General features: G+C 55.2%; 7 protein-coding genes across 7 annotated transcripts; 3 read left to right on the forward strand and 4 right to left on the reverse strand.

Annotated features, from left to right (window-relative positions):
• Window positions 1-310: 310 nt before the first annotated feature.
• On the reverse strand, window positions 311-857 carry RPL31B (60S ribosomal protein eL31; the record flags this gene model as incomplete). Its single annotated transcript, XM_083192819.1, has 3 exons — window positions 311-514; window positions 606-680; window positions 768-857. 3 exons carry the CDS (start codon window positions 855-857, stop codon window positions 311-313), a joined length of 369 nt encoding a protein of 122 aa, XP_083051876.1.
• A 755-nt stretch (window positions 858-1612) lies between these two features.
• On the forward strand, window positions 1613-2812 carry RAX1 (RGS domain-containing protein; the record flags this gene model as incomplete). Its single annotated transcript, XM_083192820.1, has 3 exons — window positions 1613-1782; window positions 1841-2519; window positions 2576-2812. 3 exons carry the CDS (start codon window positions 1613-1615, stop codon window positions 2810-2812), a joined length of 1086 nt encoding a protein of 361 aa, XP_083051877.1.
• A 459-nt stretch (window positions 2813-3271) lies between these two features.
• ACO1O0_003367 (PCI domain-containing protein) lies at window positions 3272-4182 on the reverse strand (the record flags this gene model as incomplete). The annotated part of the gene is made up of 2 exons (XM_083192821.1): window positions 3272-4084; window positions 4150-4182. 2 exons carry the CDS (start codon window positions 4180-4182, stop codon window positions 3272-3274), a joined length of 846 nt encoding a protein of 281 aa, XP_083051878.1.
• Window positions 4183-6298: 2116 nt separating this feature from the next.
• Window positions 6299-9902, forward strand: CCC2 (E1-E2 ATPase-domain-containing protein; the record flags this gene model as incomplete). The annotated part of the gene is made up of 2 exons (XM_083192822.1): window positions 6299-6402; window positions 6485-9902. The coding sequence occupies 2 exons, from the start codon at window positions 6299-6301 to the stop codon at window positions 9900-9902; spliced, it is 3522 nt and encodes a 1173-aa protein (XP_083051879.1).
• Window positions 9903-11314: 1412 nt separating this feature from the next.
• ACO1O0_003369 (glycosyltransferase domain-containing protein) lies at window positions 11315-13230 on the reverse strand (the record flags this gene model as incomplete). Its single annotated transcript, XM_083192823.1, has 2 exons — window positions 11315-13030; window positions 13138-13230. 2 exons carry the CDS (start codon window positions 13228-13230, stop codon window positions 11315-11317), a joined length of 1809 nt encoding a protein of 602 aa, XP_083051880.1.
• A 4679-nt stretch (window positions 13231-17909) lies between these two features.
• ACO1O0_003370 (triose-phosphate transporter family-domain-containing protein) lies at window positions 17910-19214 on the forward strand (the record flags this gene model as incomplete). The annotated part of the gene is made up of 3 exons (XM_083192824.1): window positions 17910-18143; window positions 18301-18699; window positions 18753-19214. 3 exons carry the CDS (start codon window positions 17910-17912, stop codon window positions 19212-19214), a joined length of 1095 nt encoding a protein of 364 aa, XP_083051881.1.
• A 749-nt stretch (window positions 19215-19963) lies between these two features.
• sif3 (RMD1 family protein) lies at window positions 19964-22059 on the reverse strand (the record flags this gene model as incomplete). Its single annotated transcript, XM_083192825.1, has 3 exons — window positions 19964-20526; window positions 20598-21966; window positions 22027-22059. 3 exons carry the CDS (start codon window positions 22057-22059, stop codon window positions 19964-19966), a joined length of 1965 nt encoding a protein of 654 aa, XP_083051882.1.
• Window positions 22060-23115: the final 1056 nt, after the last annotated feature.

The raw sequence follows: 23115 nt of genomic DNA on the forward strand, positions 1-23115 counted from the left end.
TACAAGGCTTTGGATCGTAGGAATATATATCCCTTAGTCAGAAGTCAATGCTACATTCGTAGATCATGGGCTTTTCAAGATGTGAGTTAACATTCGCTGTTTGAGCATTCCGAACCAGGATATGGAAAGCCAAGCTCTTCACACGTTCGTCGTCGTAAAATCACAGAGGCACAGGTCTTGGTATCAAGCTTTGATCACATTCCCTCAGTATTTTTTTAGCGTCCAAAGCTAGAATGCCAATCGCAACTCCGAAATGCCATGTCACCCAGAAGCCGTTACCAGGAGAAAAAACCGTACGAGCCGCCCTTATTTATTCCTCCACGACAACGGTGGGGAGGCCGCGGGGGTTCTTGACGTTGACGGCCTGCACGTAGCTGTACAGCTTCTCCTTGGCACCCTCCTCGTCGTTTCGCCGGCGGGAGATGCGGACGCGGATGCGGTACGGGACGCCCTTGATGCCCTGCTCCCAGACCTTCTTGTTCAGCTGGGGGTCGACGCGAACGTCAGAGGTGCCCTGTGGTCGGTCTGTTAGTCTTCTGCATCTCGGAGGCAGCCTGCGGTTTCCATTCTCCGCATGGGCTATTCGGGGAGGGATGTGTTCGTACCATGGCCTTGGTCGCGAAGTCCTTGATCTCCTTGATGGCGCGGGGGGCTCTCTTCTTGAAGGAGACACCGTGCAGCTTGAATCGTTCCGTTAGCAACCCCTCATCTTATCCATTGTCCGGGTCGGCGCCGGGGGAATTCGTTCGTTCGGCAGGGAGACGTACCCTCTTGTGCATGTGGATGGTGTACTCGCGAGCGACAACGTCCGCAATGGCGGAGCGCTGGGCCTTGCCGGTGGGCTTCTTGGACGACATTTCTGCGGTTGAGGTGATCAGTTTCGGGCTCGAAGAGGAAAATGAAACGGTACGGTCGCTGTCGACAAATTCTCGCCACGAGTTGACGAGTGTCTTTGTATGCGAATGGAGTGTCTAAAGTTCGGGGTCGTACCTGCGGATCGTCTCGTGGTGGTTGACACTGGGCGTTGAGGATGAGAGAGTTGGTCTGAGGGCCAAATTCCGTAAATTCTGTGTGCGTAGGGCAGGCTTCGAAAATTGGTGGGCGGGCCAGCGAGCCAATGACGAGCCACAAAAGTTTCGCCGGGAATGTGGTCACGTGTAGAGGTACGTACCCCGATGCCAAGCTTCGGGAGACGTCTGGAAATTAGAGACGGGGTGGCTGAGGGTCCGAGGGAGAGCAATGCCAATCGATCCACGTGTGTTTGGGTACATCGTCTATGTCTAACCCGTCGTCGTCAATCACTCTCTCCTGACAGCACTCTGCACTCCAACCGTGGCCACCGACAGCGAGAACGACGAGGAGTTTGCTGCAAGCCCCTTAGCCACACACGACCATTCTCGTTTTCCTCGCGCCGACCTGCGAATTGGGCAACCGAACGCGAAACCACCCGTCGCAACGAGGCTTTTGCCGTGCCATCACCAGCACGCTCTGTGCTACGGCATCACGCTCTACAGGCCTCATTGTCCAGTCAACAGCTTCCAGCTCTTCTAGAGCGGCATAAATATTGTATTGGATTACCCAACGTCGACTCGTTCAAGACGTTCAGCGCATCATGGCCGACCTTCAGCCGGCGACCGAGTCGCTTCAGCCCGACTTCACAAGGAATAGGCTACCTACTCTCTTCGAAGTGTTGAGTCGTCGCACGCTCCCGCCGGTGGACCTCTTTTCTTTCTATATCTATATGCGAGATCAGCAGCGATCTGTCGACTATCTGGATTTCTGGTACGTGACGGAGAATGATGGAAGTGGACGCGAGTCATCATGCTAATATATCAAACAGGCTCGATGTTGCTCAACACATGTCATTATGCCGGCACTACGTACGAGAACTGCGCCGGTCCGTTATGATCGGGACCCCAGACTTGGAAAGAGCGAGCTCTAAGAGGTCCTCCATGATTCTGGACAGCATGGGTGACCTGGAGCCCCGACCGGCTGGCCCCTCGATGTACGCGACAGAGAAGGAGAGGGACCAGGATGCTCAAATGTCAGCCTACCTCCGGGAGGAGGCCATTGAGGAGGGCCTCCAGACCGGTTCGCAACCCGCCAAACCCAGCCCTCAGTTCAGCACTCCGCGTGACATGACCGATTCCAACTCCCCCGGCCACACTGTATTGCGTCAAGATATCAAAGCCTCAGCAGAGAAGATCCTCTATACCTTCCTGCTTCCAGGCGCTGAGCGAGAGATTACCCTTCCTGGGTCCATCACCACAGATGTGACAGTCGCCATTGAGGAGATGGGCCGTGATGACCCAGAAGTCTTTGACGTGGCCAAGGACTATGTATTTCAGGCCATGGAGCGAGATGCCTTCCGAGGCTTTCTCAGGATGAAGGCGCTGGGGAACCTGATCCCTCCAACCCTCGTTATGCGTCTAATTATTGGACTGGTGGCCATGTTTGGAGCCTTCTGGACTGCCTTTGTCCTCATCTTCCTCGACAAGTCTGCCGAGACCAGGGCCTGGGTAAGCGGAGTTCATGCCTGTTCGACTCGTTTTGTGCATAAGCTAACGGGTCTTAGATCATTCTCCCGTTCACCATCGGGGTATACTTCCTCGCCTCTTACCAGTACTCGCTAGACCCCATCCTAGCCCTGGTCGGTTTCAGTGAATATACGCCATTCAACTTCTCACGCATTAGAGAACCCTACATCCGCAAGCTCCTCATCAAGCGGGCGCTCATGGTCCTTGGCGTTACTGTGCTGGTAGATGCTGCGCTCTGCGTTCTTTTTATCCTTGTTCCTGGCAAGAGGCTCTAGACTGGGCCACGCCTGGAGCAGGATGCAGAGCATCCGTCGACTCCTCTGAGCCAGCATCCCTGGGCCTCTGGGAGGCGCATCCCCGGGGATTTAACGACTTTCACGAACACATTTCGCCTAACCAGGCAAGGGCGTTTCCATTTACAGTGTTGATATTGTTCGGCGGGGGCATGGGGAAGCTGATTTATCTGGCGTCGGGACACTTTGTACACTACCACCCGCATATTTTGTCGTTCAGGGAGCTCTCGCAGCGTTCTGGAGTTGTTTCTGATCTTATTTCCGTCTCCAATTGTCATCACTAGAGAGGTGGGTGCCTTAATGGAGGAGCACATAGGGACTGGGAACGTCCTGTAGTAATTCTTGGTCTTCATTAATTCATAGCTTCTTGTGCTGGAGATTCAGCTCCTGTCTCGCCCTTTCCCTATCATGATGTTATATGCAAACCTTGTGCATGTCTGGTTACATCTTCCGCTTGCTCCCCCGACCCTTTTGCTCATCGGCCGTATTGGGGTCATCCAGCTCCATACTCCCGTCGTCGTGCGAAGTCGACGCCTGTGACCGCTTACTAAACCACTTCCTTCCTGGTATTTCGCGCTTGGCGCCACCCGTGACTTCGGGCCCCTTCCCCTCCGACTCGGACATGTCCTTCTTGGCCTTGACTAGCCTGTCCTCGGCGATGCGCTTCTCCCTCTCGCGGGCGGCGGCACTGGCGCGGATGTTCATCATCTGGACCTCGAGATCGTCGAGCGTGGACGCGCAGCGGTTGGACCAGACCTTCAGCACGCTGACCATGGCGGGGACAGCCCCCGGGGCCAGGTCGCGGAGCGGCGCTATGCCCGTGACCTGGACGGCCTGGCGGGCCGGGTCGAGGGTGGCGCTGAGCAGCCCCGCGTAGATGGCGGTGATGACGAGGTCCTCGACCTGGCGGGGGGAGTCGAGGGCGAGGTGGCGCTGGAGGGCGGCGTAGGAGAGGTTGGCGCGGTCGCGGGCGAGGGAGAGGAGGGACAGCTGGCGGAGCTTGAGGGTCTGGGGGTTGGACAGCGGGGGCAGGCCCGGCGTGGAGGCGTAGTCGTGGTAGGTGCCGTGGGAGAAGATGCGGAGGAGGGTGTGGTGGGCGCGGTGGCCCGAGTCGTCGGCGGAGGCGAGGGCGGTGACCTGGGGCGTCTGGAGGAGCTCGGCGAAGATGAAGGTGTTGGGGGCCGAGGTTGCTTGGCGGATGAGGTCGACGGCGGCGCGGGGGGATGTGGCGGACTTGGAGAGAGCGAGGAAGGGCTAGGGATGGTCAGCAGATCACGCCTTTGGGCGGGGGTATCTGTCGGGAATGGCGGCGGGCATACCTCGAGGGCGTTGAGAGCTTTGGTCTGCTCCATGGTGATACGGTGAGGTTGGTGAGGCTCGAGCCTCAAATCCGAGCTTGTGCTGAGAGCTACCAGTCCGCAAATGCAGGTGTAGGAGATAGCTTGGCGAGTATGTCTGGATTATTAAGGGAGTGAAGAGAGGGAGTGAAGAGACAAAGAAAGTTGCCAAAGAGAAGACGGCGTTGGAATTGCGGATGTTGGATGAAGTTGAAGGAGCCCCACGCCTCGAGGCTGAAGCTCAACAAGTGGTGACGCGGGGCGATTGCGATTATTGGTGTGGAGGGGTCCGATGTATCAGGCGTGGCCACGTACGGATGCTTTGTGCGTACCATCAAGCCGTCTGAAAGTTCCCCGACCACTGCTAGGCATCTGATGTAACCAAAAAAAAAAAAAAAAAAAAAAAAAAAAAAAAAAAAAAGACAAAATAGAAATAAAAATAGTAGAGATGTTCAAGTATTGGTTAATTGTTTTCAGTACTCCTAGTGCTACTCTTAGTCGTCGGATATTACTCATATGCCGCCCTTGGATGTCCGAAAAAGCAATTCTTCTCCGATGTTCGTCACCCAACTCAATTCCAGTAACTCGGTAAGTTCTCATTGACGGGGTCTTAAGCAAGACATTCGCCAATGCTGGCATATACTGGTGAGCCTTGGACCATAGCTCGAAGGCGTCATTTGTGGCCCTAGCAGTCGGGAAATATTTAGGGCATGTAATAATGGTGATACTACTCCGTACTACAAACCGGAGCACTACGAGGACTGAGGTGGAATGTAGTAATAATACGTAGTACAATCGCCCTAGTCACCCAGGACACTTTGGATTCAAGAGGCCCTTTATCATACGAGGTCTCTCATACTCGTAGTATTTTCTAAGACGGCAGTCACGGCACTCAACGGAGCGTCGGAGACTCGGAGCCACCCAGCCAACGATGGAGTCTACGGAAGAGACTACAGGCTTCCTAATTACCCAATTGGGCAGGCGGGCTAGTCGACTCCGTTTGTCAGATGAGCCAAGCAAAAGTTTGCTTGGCAAGCCCGTCCAGATTCCAGAAAGCGGGCAGCGGGAGCCCTTGACGAGATTTGGCAGGTAAGAATGAATTGGTATGGAGAAAGACCAGGAAACGGGGGGCGCGCGGGAGCCGGCTCGCCATGCCAGTTGTGAGACGCTGAGCCCCTCACGCCTGGGCGAGTTGAGACTGTTAAGGGATATGTTACATAGTACTAGTAGCAATGGTGATACAGGGGACACAAGGGCCAAGAGCAGTAATCTCTCGTGGGCGGTGCACCGGCAAGGCCACGGTGACAGAACTTGGAGCAGTAATACGATGAGGCTGGGAGGAAATCAAGTCGTGATGTTGCGATTTCGGAGTCGGTTGCGCAACGCCCTGGAGTAAGACAGTGAGTGAGTGACCAGATGTGACAGCTTCTGACAAGGACGACTAACGCGGGAGTCGCGGGCTGATCAGTGAGCACCAGGGCACTGGTGAGGGCGGGAGATAGTGCCAGGGTGAGGCGCTAGAGGCACTCTGTACAGTGGGCTGGACCGTCACTATTATTCGTACGGAGTAGTACGGAGCACTGTTAGTACCAGGTTCCAGGTTCAGTTGGGACGGTGAACGTGATTGCTGGATTTGCTGCGGTGCTTGGATGCACCGCTGCACACCTGCACCCCCACCAGTGATTGGAAATCCGCTGCAGCGCTCCAGTTCCATTTGGCATCTGGGTAACCATCCATTGCATCCGATACAACAACCCCCGGCGCCAGAAACGGCCACGTCCCTTCCTTCCGCTTCTCCCTCGACCTTCTCCTCCCCTCCAACCTCGTCTCCTCCTCCAGCAGATACTACAGTAGTCCTATCGAGTGCCGACTGGTTTGCGCACCACCATCTTGTTTTGCTCTATGCCGTACTTGTCCTAGATCTATTTCGTACAAGGCGCCCAGATCTGACTTTGCCGGTTGCCGCGTCACCCCCACCCAACGACCGCCGATTGCGATATGCGCCCGCTTTGCCGGTAGCAGGAGGAACAGCGAGGAACGCGGAACGATAGCGACACAACTAAAGACAGGCCCAAGCAAGGTCTCATCGCCACCTCTGTCGTCGAAGCCTGGGGCTGCATTCCGACCATCCATGGCTCCCGACTACGTCGCTGTCCCCCCCAGGGACTGTGGCGTCAGCCCGGCCAGCCGGGGCGCTCATATGGCAACGACAACGCTGCGCGTTGAAGGAATGACGTGAGTACCTCGCAAGCCTCCGGCGTTCCCGGGCGCCGCCTCCCCCGCGCACCGTTTTAAGTACCTAACATCCGGTCCGTAGATGTGGTGCCTGTACGTCGGCAGTTGAAGCAGGCTTCAAGGGCGTCGACGGTGTGGGAAGCGTCACTGTCAGTCTGGTCATGGAGCGTGCCGTCGTCATGCACGACCCCAAGGTCGTATCCGCCGACCAAGTCAAGGAGATTATCGAAGATCGTGGTTTCGATGCCGAAGTACTCTCGACCGACCTCCCGAGCGTGGCTGTTGCTCGCGGCGCAGCCCGCAGCTATAACGACGGGCAAGACGGCATGACCACCACCACGGTGGCAATCTCGGGCATGACCTGCGGAGCGTGCACCTCGGCGGTCGAAGGCGGCTTCAAGGACGTACCCGGGGTCAAGCACTTCAGCATATCTCTCCTCTCTGAGCGAGCCGTCATCGAGCACGACCGGACACTCCTCACAGCTGCGCAGATTGCCGATATCATCGAGGATCGGGGTTTCGATGCGGAAATCTTGGACAGCTCAAGTTCAAACAGGGAACAGCAGGCGGATCCAAACGAGCCCACAAGCAACATTGTGACGACGACAGTCGCTATCGAGGGTATGACCTGCGGGGCGTGTACTTCGGCCGTTGAGGGTGGCTTCAAGGACGTTCATGGCGTCTTGAAGTTTAATATCAGCCTGCTCGCAGAGCGCGCCGTCATCACTCACGATGTGACTAAGCTGTCGCCGGAAAAGATTGCCGAAATGATCGAAGACCGAGGGTTTGATGCCTCCGTTCTTTCGACCCAATATGAGACAGCCCATCATCCCGGATCTTCAGGGGATGCGCAGGCGCAGTTCAAGATTTACGGATGCCCGGACGCCGCCACCGCAACGCAACTAGAAGAGAGCTTACTGCTATTGCCTGGTGTGAGCTCAGCCGCTCTAAATCTCGGGTCCGACCGACTCACTGTCACGCATCAACCGGGAGTCATCGGTCTTAGGGGCATTGTTGAGGCGGTAGAGGCCCGTGGGTTGAATGCCCTTGTTGCGGACAATCAGGACAACAATGCGCAGCTCGAGTCTCTCGCAAAGACTCGCGAGATCAACGAGTGGCGGATGGCTTTCAGGACATCCCTAGCATTCGCCGTGCCCGTCTTTATTATCGGCATGATTCTGCCCATGTGCATACCAGCGTTGGATTTCGGCTCGCTCGAGCTGATGTCCGGCCTCTTCCTAGGTGATATCATTTGCCTGGTTCTTACGATACCTGTTCAGTTCGGCATCGGGAAGCGGTTCTACGTCTCCGCCTACAAGTCCATCAAGCACGGCTCGCCGACCATGGATGTGCTTGTCATTATGGGCACTTCATGCGCCTTCTTCTTCAGCATCTTCACAATGGTGGTGTCGCTGGTGGCGCCGCCTCACACCCGCCCCCACACCATCTTCGACACGAGCACGATGCTTATTACCTTCATCACCTTTGGCCGTTATCTTGAGAACTCGGCTAAGGGCCAGACGTCCAAAGCGCTGTCACGGCTCATGTCCCTTGCCCCCTCCATGGCCACCATCTACGCCGACCCTATTGCGGTGGAAAAGGCGGCTGAGGCATGGGCGCTTGACTCAAAAGAGTTGTCTGCGGAGTCGAAAAGCGCACAGAGCCTAGGCCCAAGTGGTTCTGCTTATGAGGAAAAAGTCATCCCGACCGAGCTCCTGCAGGTCGGTGATATTGTCATCATCAAGCCTGGAGACAAGATCCCGGCAGACGGTGTTGTTGTCCGCGGCAGGACTTTCGTGGACGAGAGCATGGTGACTGGTGAGGCTATGCCAGTCCAGAAGCGCGTGGGAGACAGCCTCATAGGCGGCACGGTGAACGGCGACGGTCGGGTCGACTTCCGCGTCACTCGCGCCGGGAGAGACACTCAGCTCAGCCAGATTGTGAGGCTGGTCCAGAACGCCCAGACGACTCGGGCACCCATTCAGCAGCTCGCGGATACTCTAGCCGGCTACTTCGTCCCTACCATCCTCATCCTGGGCCTCAGCACGTTCTTCTGTTGGATGGTTTTGAGCCACATCTTGCCCAATCCTCCGAAAATCTTCCTGGAGGAAGCTAGTGGCGGCAAGATAATGGTTTGCGTCAAACTCTGTATCTCGGTCATTGTTTTTGCTTGTCCTTGCGCGCTTGGCCTGGCCACACCTACGGCGGTCATGGTAGGTACTGGAGTGGGAGCCGAAAACGGCATTCTCATCAAGGGCGGTGCTGCCCTGGAGCGGACGACAAAGGTGACCCAAGTTGTTCTGGATAAGACGGGAACCATCACATACGGCAAGATGAGCGTGGCCAAAGCCGACCTGGCCCCGGCATGGACAGATAATGAGTGGAGGAGACGTCTGTGGTGGTCCATTGTTGGACTCGCGGAAATGGGCAGCGAACACCCTGTTGGGAGAGCCATTCTTGGAGCTGCCAAGCATGAGCTCAATGTCGACCCAGAGGGCGCCATTGAGGGCAGCGTAGGGGATTTCAAGGCAGCGGTAGGGAGAGGTGTCGATGCTATGGTCGAGCCAGCATCCTCCGCCGAGCGCGTCCGCTACAGGGTGCTTGCAGGAAATCTGCGCCTCCTACGGAACGAAGGCGTCGAAGTTCCAGCGGACACCATCGAGGGCTCGGAGCAGCCGTTTGCAACGCCTAGCAAGACGCATACCAAGGCCCCTACAGCCAGCACCACAGATATCTTTATTGCCATCGACGGCATATACTCTGGCCACCTGTGCCTCGCCGACACGATCAAGGACGGGGCTGCGGCCGCCATCTCAGTACTTCACCAGATGGGCATCAAGACGGCCGTCGTCACGGGTGATCAGCAGAGCACCGCGATTGCCGTGGCGTCGGCCGTGGGGATTTCGTCTGATTGTGTGTACGCAGGTGTGAGCCCCGACCAGAAGCAGGCCATCATCAGAGAGATCCAGTCGCGGGGCGAGATCGTAGCTATGGTGGGAGACGGCATTAACGACTCGCCGGCTCTGGCCACGGCCGACATTGGCATTGCCATGGCCAGCGGCACCGATGTGGCCATGGAGGCAGCAGATCTGGTTCTCATGCGCCCGACGGACCTTATGGACATACCCGCGGCGTTGCACCTCACGCGGTCCATCTTCCGGCGCATCAAGCTCAACCTTGCCTGGGCGTGCATCTATAACTTGATTGGGCTACCTGTCGCTATGGGCTTCTTCCTACCGCTCGGCCTGCACATGCACCCGATGCTTGCAGGCTTTGCCATGGCGTGCAGCAGCGTCAGCGTCGTCGTGAGCAGCCTGCTGCTCAAGCTCTGGCGCCGCCCACGGTGGATGGACGAGGCCGAGGCGGTGGAGCGCGCTGGCGGGAGGCTGAGGTGGATGAGCGGTCGCGGCATCATGGGGTGGCTGCGTGAAATGGTGGGGAGGAGGCGGGTGAAGGAGGAGGAGGGCTACGTCCCACTGCAAAACATGGAGACGGTCTGAGGTGGAGGACCGATTTTATCGTGTCTCCGCCCCGGGGCCATGGTCTGCTGCGCATATACCCCCCCGAGGAGGATCGAAGGCGAAGCCATATATCTCGATCGCCTTCTCGACGAATCTTTTCATCTGCACATATCTCACACAGTATTTATGTTTTTGTATTTTTGACGAGGGGCTCATCATGACGAGCAATGAATCAGCGAATCTAACCATATGGATATTCAACACTGTCTCTACTCTGTAGACAAGCTCTCACTTGTGCCATAAATGCCAAACAAATGCACGCTCAAACACCCCGTGACAAGCCATCACCAAGCCACCGCAAAAGGTCACCAAAAGATCTTCCGGCTAACCTCGGAAAGCGGGGATGCTTCCTCCTCCGTATCCCTTACCTGAACCACAGCCTCCGCCGACCGATGACGCGGCTTCCATGCGACTAACGGGTACGGTCTTCAACGGACCTAGTCATCGTTTGTCTAAGCCCATTGTCTACCTCTAGGGGGTTCAATATTCTTCTCTGCGATGGTAGGATGCATACACACGGTACGTATACTACTACATTCCATAGCCTGATGCCTGTATCCCTCGCATCGCGACCCAAAGACACCGCGGGAGGGTTGGGGGCCTAAAATCCGACACCGAGCCGAGATGACGTGGCGGCGCTGGAGACGGATCGCAGACATGATCTTAGCATAGCAGGGATTGAGCCCCTCTAACGCTCCATCGTCGAGAGTCCGAGACGACTTGGCCGCAGATCGTAAGCGGGAACTCGGGAGTGGAACGTGAGACCGTCAGCTTACACATCTCCGGCTTGACCGGCATGCTGGGTCATCACCGCCTGGTCCACAACATATAGGCAGTGTTTCAAGGAACAGCCACCGAAACGATCGAGACATGATACAAGTTGTCGCCAGAGGTCCTGGAATTGTACACGGGCTACTACGCTTAGCATCTCAGCTTCTCTAAGCCGACCCAGTTGTGAGCCCCAAGAGCACCAACAGCCGCGTCGCAAGTACTCGTAAGAGCGTTCCCATGTCTCCACCCATACTGAGGATAGTATACGAGTGAGTATCCGTAATACACATAAGATTACAGCAGCCCAAGGCTCGACATGAAGCCTAGGATTATACATAGTACTAAATAAGCCCGACTCGGTTCGAAAATACTGCGAGTTTGAAAGGTTAAAACGAAGAACCATGACTAGCCGATGCGGCCATATAAATCCAAAGATAAATGTATAAAAGTAAGATTGGAATACCCAAGAACCCCTAACGCCAAAAGCTGCACCCGCCCATTTTGGTATCCTCCTCTATCAGGTTGTGAAGCCGTAAAAATATAACCAGAAATCTCCCAAGTTGCTTGGTCATCGCGATGACAGCCGCCCTGAAGTCACACCATCCATGTACACCAACCCCCTAATCCTTCTTATCCTCGTCCTGCAGAAGCTCAGGGAATTCCCCGGAAAATAGGTGCTTCTCATAGAGTCCACATAGATTCGCCCATTCTACGAATGTGGCACCATTGTAGTCAACCCAGGCGCCGCCTAATTCGTCTTGCATATTCTCTGGGTAGAGATTTTTGGATGCCCACTTCCGGCCATCCACGGGATAGTTGGTGATGAGCTCTTCGTTCTTGTAGGCTTTGGCGGTAGCCTTGACGAGAGATTTGGCATAGGGAAACCACCACATCTTGGGTACCTCGTCCTTGACGAATTCCTTGGGGCCGGTGCAGTGCCACAAGGGAAAGATGTGCTTGGTAATGAAGTTGACGCCAAGCTTGATGGTGCGAATCCAGTCGCTGGTAACTCCAGGGTGGGAATCGGCAATCGACTTGTAGAGCTTGTCGAGTGCTGCATACACGTTGGCGGGCATCGCAATGTCGAAGGGAAAGAATTTATCCCCTTCCCCAAACATGTCCTGGGTCACTTTCGCATTGAGTCCGGATGTGCTGAACTCGAGATAGTTATAGAAGCGCTCGTATCCAGCCTTGGTCTGGAACAGGGCAGACTCGTAGTCGATGGAGACGTGGTACTCGGTCGTCTGGTTTTCGTAGCGCTTTGTCGGGATCTCTTTATCCTGAGGACCGCCCTCAGGCTCTTCGCCGTTGCGGGCTTGAAGCGACCGGTAATACTCTTGACGGCCCCAGAGGTTGGAAATGTAGTATTGGTCCGACTCCTTGAATTGGTACCCTGGGTCATATGTCTCCTCGATCTCTTTCATGCTGGCACTGATGAGCGTTCTCATGTCGCCAATAGGCCCCATTACAGTTCCCGAGTTAAGCCAGCGGGGATCATTAAAGTCCATCTCCCCGTTGTCAGTTTTGGGGCCAAAGGCATGGGATGGCAGATGCGAGTGCGGTACAGCCCAGCAGCGACTCGCGCCCCAATTGATGGGCCAACAGATCTTATCAGGGCCCCAGAAAATAGTCTGGCGCAGACCCGAAGCGCGAGCCTCGTTGACGCTGATACCAAAGCGTTTAGCCAGGTGAGCGTCAGCATTGTTGACAACCTCGAAGTAGCGCTCGATCATGATTTCGGGTGGCAGTTGCAGCAGAATATCGTAGCCGTCCACGATGACAACCAGGTCGTCATCATCCTTGGGGTCCAGTTGCTGCAAATAACGGTCGATGGTACGAAGCTTCGCCAAGTGGGTGGCATGCGCATCGTATTTGCCAACGCCATGCCATCCCAGAATCGTGGGGATGGGCCATCGATTCGCGGTTGAAGACACAAGATTGTAGCAAAAATGGAGATTCGCCTTGCTCGCGGGTATCAGATAATGAAGTCTCGAAATCGGAGCTTCGGACCAGGGGTCGTCATTCTGTTCATTCGGTGCCGGTTTGTCCTCTGTAGGCTTGTCCTCTGCAGGCTTGTCCTCTGCAGGCTTGTCCTCTGCGGGCTTGTCCTCCGCAGGCTTATCCTCTGCAGGCTTATCCTCCGCGGGCTTATCCTCCGCGGGCTTATCCTCCGCGGGCTTGTCCTCCGCGGGCTTGTCCTCTATTGCGGGCTTGTCCTCCGCGGGCTTGTCCTCTATCGCGGGTGGCTCTGTAGGCTTCACCTCCTCGTGCGCTGGCGGGAATTCAGTAAGAACAGCCGTTCCTACTGTGTGACTGACCTCCTTAACGGGGTAGTACTGCCGGAGAGAATTAGGCGCCGCGCAAAGTATAGTGCACCAGGGGCTAGTGGGGGAAAAAGCAAGGAGAGAATCGTCCGGGGCGGCTTGGGGGAGGCGGCACTTACATCCTTGAACACCGGGCCGGTATAGAAGAACAAAATTGCGGTGATAAAGACAGCCGCAATGATGGCGATGTTGCGTCTCTGGATAAACGACATGGTTCCGGCTGCCCCTACAGCACGGCGGGCGCGCCTTCCTCCGAGGGTTGATTATATTTGGGTATTAGATGAAGTAACGTCGACTGGCGATGATGGGCAAGAGCGACGGTCGTGTCCGTAATGCGCAAATATTAGGTCGCAAGTGTGAAGCTCCGTGGGCAATCCAGAAAGAAACCAAAATCTGGTGAGAATTATGGACGAGGCGGTAGAGACTGGCGTCGGCGTAGGAGGACAGCCGCAAAGCTTGAGGGTGTAAGACGGCGAACGAAAACAGACAGAGGGAGGCTGGAGGGTGTCGTTACCAGCCGTAGCGATTGAAGATCCGGATCTGATTAGGAACGCCGCATCCCCATCAGATGTCGGTTCCACGGGAATGATCCTCCACGTTGGAAACAAAATACGAAATAGTTTTCGGAGTGTGGCCCCGGGGGAGACGGAGGGACCACGATGGATTTTGTTTGGGTTTGGGGCTGTAAAGGCAGGGTCTGCAGTCTTGGGTACGTATCACCCGTATCAAAGGCTCAGGGCCACCGAGAACCCCAACGTGGCGGCGTGGATGCAGATTGGCAGGGGCACCGGAAGGAGACTTGCCAAGGTGCCTCGTGTGAAGAAAAGGGATGGCCTGGGTACATCAAAGATTACTTGTTCTGAACGCAGCGAAGGAGCGCCGTCAGATAGCAGCCAAGGTACCCGTTCTGCCTGGCGGTTCTTACATGCACTAGCTCCCAAAGAAAATTCAATAAATGCCAGGGGCGACGGATATAGCGTGCTGGTGCGATAGGCTGCTGCAGTTAACCCCCAGCGCCATATTACTTGGCTTAGACCAATCCTCGGGCTTTTTCAGTTAGCCCGTCGTCGAGCTTGAAATCACCGTGAGTCCAGAGGATTCGAGACGAGACGAGGTTGGCCTGCGAACGTGTGCATGGACCCCAGCCGCGTCCAGCCCTGCCGGGGAAAACGCCCTATTCCTCCCGAGGAAGAATCCGAGACTGTGCCACGAGCCGCGAAAATAGTGCAGGACTGCAGGTTAATTTCATTCACTCCACCATTTTCACATCCCATTTTATCAATATTATCTTCCCTTCTTTTCTTTTCTTTTCTCCTAGCGTCCGTGGAGGGCAAAGAGATCGTGGAGGGGCCGAGGGGCGCCGGAGGGGCAATTGCAAACGCCCGGCGGAGATTAGACGCGTTGCCAAGACAAAGTTTTGGGAGGCGTCGACGCTGATGGTGAGATCCGATTATCCGCACGTATTTCCGTATAAGAACCAGCCCCCTTTTTTCCTATTCCAGCCCGGTGTTCAGTTGTTGGCTCGTTCTGCTGCAGTAAATATTGTTGGTGGCCTGCACTCCTACTGCCTGCAGGACAGGAAAATGTGGAACATTGATTAGCATTCCGGAACCGGGTGGAGAGACCCCGGAGCGGGCACCGAATTCCCAGCGCCACGTCGCCAAAGAGCCAGAGTCTTTCCGCTTTCAGAGCATGGTGTCTCGGCGGCCAGAGGAACGAGTCGGACGACTCCCCTGGGAACTTAGGGACTTCTGAGTCGCATTTGTCAAATGCATCATCAACGCGTCAATATTACGAGTACAAGTGCAGCCATAATTAGCTTTCTACTCGTAGTATATAGTACATAGTAGTTTGCTGCTGGTGCAGAAGTACTCCGTAGATTGCAGCGGGATCGACCGAGCGGAGTACCAGGGTCTTCCCCCTGGGGCCCTGGAAGATGGAAGAACGGCCATTAACAAGACCGCCCTAGCTCCAGGGCGATGGCGCAAGATCGGTAGGCCCTGATGCCAGGCTGACAGGTGGCCCCATGAAACCGCCGGGCGTGTCACCCTGCTATCGCGTTTGACAGAGCAGCCACTGCAACTTCTGGTAGGATGGAACCACTTTGGACAGTACATAAAAAGAATGGAACCTGTTGCAGCCACGACCAAGCCACTAGCTAATACACTAATATTATCTCGGAATACCTTCATTCATGAAACCATCCACGGATTTCATGCAACCCCCTATAACGCCCGTCGCGTGGCGTTCTTGGCGGCAGACTACACTGCAATCCCCCGTCTGACAGTCTGACATCCAAGGCCGATGCGAATTATCGATCGACCCGATGCCATCCAGAAGGATTGCGGCGAGGACAACGACCAAATTTCATCCATAGTTTCTTCTTGGTGGACTTGTCAAGTCGATCTTAAAAAAATTTGATGATTGTTATTTATTCCATTGTTGTTTCTTATAGAAATAAATAAATAGAGGGCATCCTCCAGGGCCTGCTCACAAGGAAACTCACCGCAATAGTCTTCTTGAGCCTCAAGATAGAGGTGCCCTTCGGGTAGGTGGTAACTATCGCCACATGGTGCCATGGACTAGCATGTGTATCAAATTAGACGTTTCTAAATGGCGATCCGACGATCAGGAAGGAGCGTCGCTCGCCCATGTCGCATGCAAGACCGGCAGTTGGTTCCTTGGCGCTTCTGACAAGAGATAATCATCCGTACTATCTGGTTCTGATTATTATAGACATCAGTCCCGAGTATAGTGCTCGTAGGCATGCTCCCTGAGTTGTGCATGAATGTCCAGTGAAAGTGGTAGGTTCGGTATGGTTCAACGTGGCTCCCACGTTGATTTCTAGTAGTGATTGGCGCCCACGTTATAAATCGGGATGTTCACTAATACAGAGTACCTAGTAGTATTAACCTTGGGGGTATGATGTCTGTGAGTCTGCGACTCTACGAATGCCCCCATAAGAGGTACTTGACGCCTATGGATGTTTGACCCTTTTGTAGATGCAAGGCGTCCGACGACAATACTTTTCCGTACTGGCATTGCTTTTATATCGAGCGCCAAGTAGTTAGGGTGTGGCAAAAGCGTGGGCAACCACTGTTCCAAACGGACTTCCTCTCCTGGGCTGTCCTGCCAATCCCTCCGGCATGGAACGCCACATTGAGTGCGTATTAAAGTATTACGAGTATGTGCATAATATTAGGAGTTTGAGCTCTTACAACAATTTCAGCAGAAGGAAATCTTTCCTAACTGGCATGATGATATCCTAATGCGGTGTGGTGCTGACGATTTCATTTCACTATCCGTACGGATACAATGCTCGTTATTACCTGCAGGCCGAGCCGAATGCAGGCGAGGCCACGAGTGCGCTGGATGACAGTGCCGCGTCGTTGCAATTGGTCCAGGGCCTCTAACTAGCAGGATACACTGTGCGAGCCACCAACCAACCAGTGGCAACCACCGCAATCAACCAATCCTCTTCGCAGGGGCATACCGAATGCTTGATAGACGGAGGAATTTGGAGCCTGGGTGAGGTGAACACTGAACGCACTGGACGGTCCAGTGGGAGTGAGCTCCAAGGTCAGGAGGTCTGCCACTTTGAGCCCAGCCAGGCTCCGATTGGAAGTTGGGAAACTCAACCCGCCACCCGACGCTCGCGGTAATTAATTAGATTGCCCCTGAACGACGCCTCTGGGGGCCACGGTACACAGTGCATCGTGCTTGCGGCAGCAAACATAGCCACTGTTTAATCCAGCAAGTGAATCCGGACGCAAACAATCGATGCAGCCCCTCATGGGCTCAATGGCTCTCTGTCCGCATGACCTGCGTTCCATATCCGTAACCAAGACAGGGAAGCGTGCCACCGACAACGTCAGAACTTCGTGGAAGAGACGTGGGGGGGAGTGACGCTGCTGACGAGATACGAGGCACATCATCAAAATTGATCCCACCCAACCGAATCCGTCGTCTTGGCGCTGATGGTGCCACTGTGCCGTACGAAGCGCGCATTGAGATGGTACTGTGTACCTAGGGACTTAGGTCGCCTCGAGCCCTTTCCGTTTTAATTGCAGCATTGCTCGACACCAAGCAATATGCAAGTATGGGGTACCTAAACCCGTCAGCCACTGATCCGCCACAGCCATACCCACAGCGCAATCCTACAAGGCAGGTACAAATTCTACTAAGTACCATGTACCTTTGCGCCATTCGGCACGCATTTGGAGGGGCTCCCCACTGTCGACACCCAAACCCCTTCTAGCGACCACCCTGTCCACTGGCGAACTGCCTGACACAGCACTCCACAAAGCCAAGAACCTCCCGTCTAAGGTCAAAGATTGGCGTCGCCCGCTCCCTTTCCTGGCACTGACCGATGCTCAGCCGCTCTCATAACGTTGTCGCCCAGCAGTCCGTCCTGGCCCTTGGGTTTTTTCCTTGGCTCTGCCACGCTCGTCGTCTCCTTCCGACCTTCTCTTCGCCATCGGCCCCTCTTCTTTTTCGCTTGTTGATGCTTTCGTGTCCCCGGCACCCCAGCCTTCGTCCAACACCCTTTGGACCTCTCTGCCTTCAGCAGTTTTCACTCTTTTCCTTCCCCCTTGCCTCAGGGCGCTACTGCGGATCTGTCCACCCACCTACGACCATACCTCCTTAATCTGCACCAGCAACCTGACGACCCACGGTTCGCTTCTCGCCCAACCACCCTTTCTCGACTCGGGACGAGCCTCTGCTTCGTTCTTTTTTGACGGCAGTAATATCCTCTCCACGATCCTCCCGAACAACCCGACACCGAGCGCCGGATTGTTTGGAGGATCTTCGCAGGCCTGCATCCAAGAGCCGCGACCCCCATCGTCGACACTGCGAGTCCTCGGAACATCGTCGAATCCGAACATAAAATATGTCTCGCCGCAATTCTCAGGAGCCCGTCGCTCTGTTGACGCCCGAGCAGCGGGAGGCCGGGATGAAGGAGGCAGTGGATATCGAGGCTGACGGCGGCCGCGTCGAAGCCCCCAATGACAAGAACCTCGATCACGAATACTCGGTTGCAAGCAACGTCAAGTTCGCCTGGCTGGGCACCTACTTCTTCTTCTCTCTGCTCTTGACGCTCTACAACAAGCTTGTCCTCGGCATGGTGAGTTGATCCCCCGTTTTTTGCCCCATACACGGTCGAAGCAAGAGTCGCAGGGCTTGGGGATGGGCCAGGATAACCTACAACATTTGCTACCTTGCGACTGCACCCACCCAGGCATGGCTGATTCTAAGAAATACCCATTCTAACGCAATCCCAGTTCCACTTCCCGTGGCTTCTTACCTTCCTCCACGCATCTTTCGCTAGTATGGGAACCCTGGCCATGATGCAGCTCGGCTACTTCAAGCTGTCACACCTGGGCCGCCGCGAGAATCTGGCGCTTGTCGCCTTCAGCGTCTTGTTCACGGCTAACATCGCCGTCTCGAACCTGTCTCTGGCCATGGTCTCAGTTCCCTTCTACCAGACCATGCGCATGCTGTGCCCTCTCTTCACCATTCTCATCTACCGCGCTTGGTACGGCCGCACCTACAGCACTATGACCTATATGTCTCTGGTCCCCCTCGTCATCGGCGCTGGCATGACCACTCTTGGCGAAATGAGCTTCTCAGACGCCGGTTTCCTTCTCACCATCCTCGGTGTTGTCCTAGCTGCTGTCAAGGTATGCTCCTCCACATGTAGACTAGCCATAAGTCCCCACTAACCGTCACCTAGACTGTTGTTACCAACCGATTTATGACCGGTTCCCTCGCCCTGCCACCCGTCGAGTTCCTCATGCGAATGTCACCCCTAGCTGCTCTCCAGGCCCTAGCCTGCGCCACGTTTACCGGTGAGATTTGGGGTTTCTGGGACCTCATCACCTCTGGCGACATCGCCTTGGCTCCAGCACTCGCCTCTCTCGGCGGTAACGGTTTCCTTGCTTTCCTCCTCAACATCTCGTCCTTCAACACTAACAAGCTGGCTGGTGCTCTCACCATGACCGTCTGCGGCAATCTCAAGCAGTGCCTGACTGTCATGCTTGGCATCTTCCTCTTCAACGTCACTGTCGATTGGCTCAACGGCGCCGGCATGGGCGTGACCATGATTGGAGCCGGCATCTACAGCAAGGCCGAGTTGGACAACAAGAAGAAGAAGCAGGAGGCTTCGTACAAGCCCGTGGAGCAAAACGTGCGGTAGCTTGGTTGCAAGCACCATTTCACACTATTTCCCCTTTGGCTTTTATCCACACAACACGTAGACGAGGAGAACAGGAGCAGGGAGCATAGCGACCCCACGAAGTATATGCTTCCAACGAGGACCGCAGTTCCCATTTTTTAACGGTCGATCTTCAAAAGAACATACCTTGGCTTTATTTGAGCGGTCCGTTGGCTGGCATAAGAGGTGGGGTGGTAACAATCAATATCATGGACTACGGCGTTATACGGACGATGGGGCCGACTTCGATGTCATGCCCAGATATAATTTCTGACGGTCCTTCTAGGATAAAGCGGAAACGCAGAGTTCCGAATTCAGACCATAGACATACAATTTATTTTCACCTATATATTTTAGTATTCACTAGTTCAACTCGCTTGTGCTATTCGAATGCCCTGTCCGCATGTGTCAGGATGAGATATCAGTAGTTGACACGCTCCAATATACGCTAACTTGACTCTTTCAACACAGCAGTACTCGTACGCCTTATCCGTTTGGGACGATATTACTAGTAGTAGTAGCGGATGGTCCATATCGCCTTGACTCAATTTTCCTCCATGTGCTAAGTGATCCATATACTACAGGCCCCTAACGCCATGCTGCTTATATACAAAAATTACAGGGGTGACAAAGACATCCGCCACGCGTCCCTGAGGTATGCAAACGGGTCAACCAACCCGCTTTCCTCCCGTGCCTTGTTCAAGGATTGACTGCCATGCTCATGCTCGCTCTCAAATCTCCTGCTCGCTCTGTGGGCCGTCCATGAGCGGCGTCACACATGCGCCCTGGTGGCGTCTCAGCTCCGCGATGCCCCTTTTCACATCGCTGAGGCTCGCGTTGCTCTGAATCCCCAGAGCTCGGGCCAGGATCTCGAGGTCGCTGAGCCCGTCGTCACCAAGCTCCTGGTCTCCTGCACCATCCAGGAGTAACGTTGGGGCGGAGGGCACAAGCACGGCGTGGGAGGGGCCGCTGCCGGCGCCGGCGCCGGCAATGGTAGCGGCGTTGACGTCGGGGGGCGCTTTGCTGAGCATGGCGAAGCGCAGGACGACCTCGGTGACGGTGACGAGGATGGAGACTATGATGAGGACGATGATGATCCAGGTGATGGCGCTCATCTTGGAGTCGGCGATAGAGTCAGAGAGAATCTCGGCAAGGTCAAGGAAGACGCGGCAGCGCTCGTTGAGGACCTTGATGCGCGGGTCAATCTCGAGGTATTCACGGATGGCCGCGTAGAGGGGGTGCAACGTGGGCTCCGAGTCCCAGAAGAAATTAGGGACGTCAAGGATGCTGGAGGCTGGTGGATAGGCGGTCAGCTTGCGGCGGTCTTCAAGAAGGGGGACGGGGAAATCGCCTGTCTAAACTTACAGAGGTTTATGTCGACTCTGCTCTTGAAGAGCCTTCCGAGAATCTTGACGATTTCCGTCCTCGTCATGTTCAGCTCTCCTGTGAGCGCCAACGTCTTGGGAACATGCTGGGCGTCGAGCATTGTCTCGCTCATCCTCTCCTCGAAAAAGCACAGCTTGGTGCTCTGTGCAATGGCGTGGCTAATGGTGAGCTTGATCATGTGGTCTGACCGCGGCATGAGCGTGATCATATCATTAAACACCCGCGGCCGCTTGACATCGGCGCTGTACTCGAAGTGGAACTCCTCTGTTTCGTAGTCGTCCTGTTCCAGCGGCCGCGTAAGGAGACTATGCCCTTCTCCCTCGGCATCAGCAAAGGTAAGATCTGCCAATATGTCCTTCTCTTGGTGCTCGGAGAAATTCCAGAATACCACTACACCATACGAGAAGACGAACATCTCGGCCAGGTTCTTGGCTTCGGGTGCGAGCCGGTTCATCTGCGACGTGTTCTCGTCCTCGTGGCGAAATGGATCCTCCCGAAACTGATTCTCGGGAGACTCTTCGCGGAATGTCGATGGCACGTGCTCTTCGCGGTTGTTGGGACTACTCGAACTAGCATAGGCATCATCCTCAAAGTATCCCTCATGGTGATCCCGCCACTCGCTCCTCTCGATCTCGAGGTCGAGGACAGTCTTTCCTGTTCCCGGAGTCTTGAGTATTGGGCGACTGCGTACCCTGTATCCATCGGTGCCGTTGAGCAAGGGCAGTGAGTAGATGACGTAGAGACAGTCGTCGTATAGCTTGGTCTTTGCCTCGTGCTTCTTCCTTAGGAACTCGGCAGTCGACTTGACTTTGAAAGCCTGCGCCGTGCAGTAGGCGGTCAGCCGACTAACCTTTTCCGCCCGTTGCCTCTTAGGCAGCCTTTCCGCGTAACTTTTACCACGGACTCCTCCCCTCATCCGCAACACGTCCAGCTCCTCATCGTTCAGCGGCCGGTCCTCACCCTCCTGAAGCCTGCGTGCCAGTGTGGCTTCGCTTTCCGCCTCATCTTCCTCCCCTTCGTCCTTGTCGGCAGCCTCGGGGAGCAGGACAAGCTTCTCACTGATCTTGGACGTGCGTGACGGCATCGGTTGACCCGTTCGAGATTGCAGGTTGGCGACGCCGCGGCCGGTGGGCACGCGCCTGGCCTGCGGGGAGGTGCCAGTGGACGTCTGGGGCCGTTGGGCCTGGGTCGGCGTAGCTCGAGGCTGGCCCGAGGGAATCTGTGTGTTGAATTGGAGGACGTTGTCGACGGTCATGAACCGCATGGGCATGCGGCCGGGGAGGTGGGAGGAGGTGTCCTGGCGCTGGAGGGCTCTTCGTGGGTTCGAGCGTTCCCTCGAGTCTGTCACCTATACGGAGAGTCAGCCATCGGGCACCGACTGGCTGAACCAAGGCAGGATTGAACATACCAGGACTGAGGGTCCTCGTTTTGTTGAGGACATGATGGCGGGTGGCGCTGGGCAGATGAACCCTAGGTCGATCCAGTCGGAGCTACAGGTATCGAGCTCAAGGTTGGCATGTATGTGTACCAGATAGATTCTCGAGGCCGCGTTGACCGAATGGCTGGGAGAGGTAGAATTGGCCCTTGTAGTAAGTAATAAGAAAGGTCGATGTCGAGACCAGCCGAGATTTAATGTTCCCAATCGGTGTTGAAGCTTGAAGTTAGGTAACTGGTAGCCGCAAAAGCTAGCATGACCTCATGGAGACCCCACTATTTCCCACTCGCATCGATTGTCTTGGTACATAGGTACATACACCTATATCACAACACAGGATGCGTATATGTGCGCAAACGGGCATCGGTTGCAGCAATTAGTTCATCTCATGTTAGCCTAGTCTTATCATGCCTTTGGTATCTAAGAACTCCAGGAATCTTATCGTAAGCGATTAGATGGTGAACTAAAACCTGTGGTTCTAAGACGGCAGACTATGTTGGGATGAGTGAGACCAGAATATTGGACATTATTTCCACAAGTATATGTGCGCAACGTCATTTACCGGTGTCTCGATTTATTTAAACCACCTCATTATATTGCAGATATCATACCCATCATACCCGTAACGCTTTGTTGCGTCGAGGGTTTCACACCCAATCTCATTGTGGCAGCAGCTCTAGGGTAGGCCGCGCGGAAGCTGCAAAGTGGGATAGCAAACTTGGGCGTGTGGCCAATTGGGGCTGGCGATGCTGTTGCTAGGCGGTTGTCCCGCTGATTTGTTTACTGCCGAAGCGGCAGTGGTGCAGTGGTGCAGTGGTGGTGGCCCCGCGCAGGCCTGGAGGCTGTTGTTCGACGGCCCCAGCAAAGACAACCGAACAGACAGAACAGTCAGGGCCCAGAAAGGCAGTCTGCATCTCAAGATACTACTCCCTTCACCCTCTTGAAGCCATTGTCTCCTTCTTTTTGTTTTGTGCCTCCGCATCCTGCCGCCGAATACGAGATAATAACCCGCTCCAACGACACCTGTACCAAACGCGCCGACGTCGTAAGACAGGCTACTCC

This window comes from Amphichorda felina, assembly GCF_050947745.1.
Source record: "Amphichorda felina strain 45539 chromosome Unknown scaffold_3, whole genome shotgun sequence".
NCBI classification, from domain to species: domain Eukaryota; kingdom Fungi; phylum Ascomycota; class Sordariomycetes; order Hypocreales; family Bionectriaceae; genus Amphichorda; species Amphichorda felina.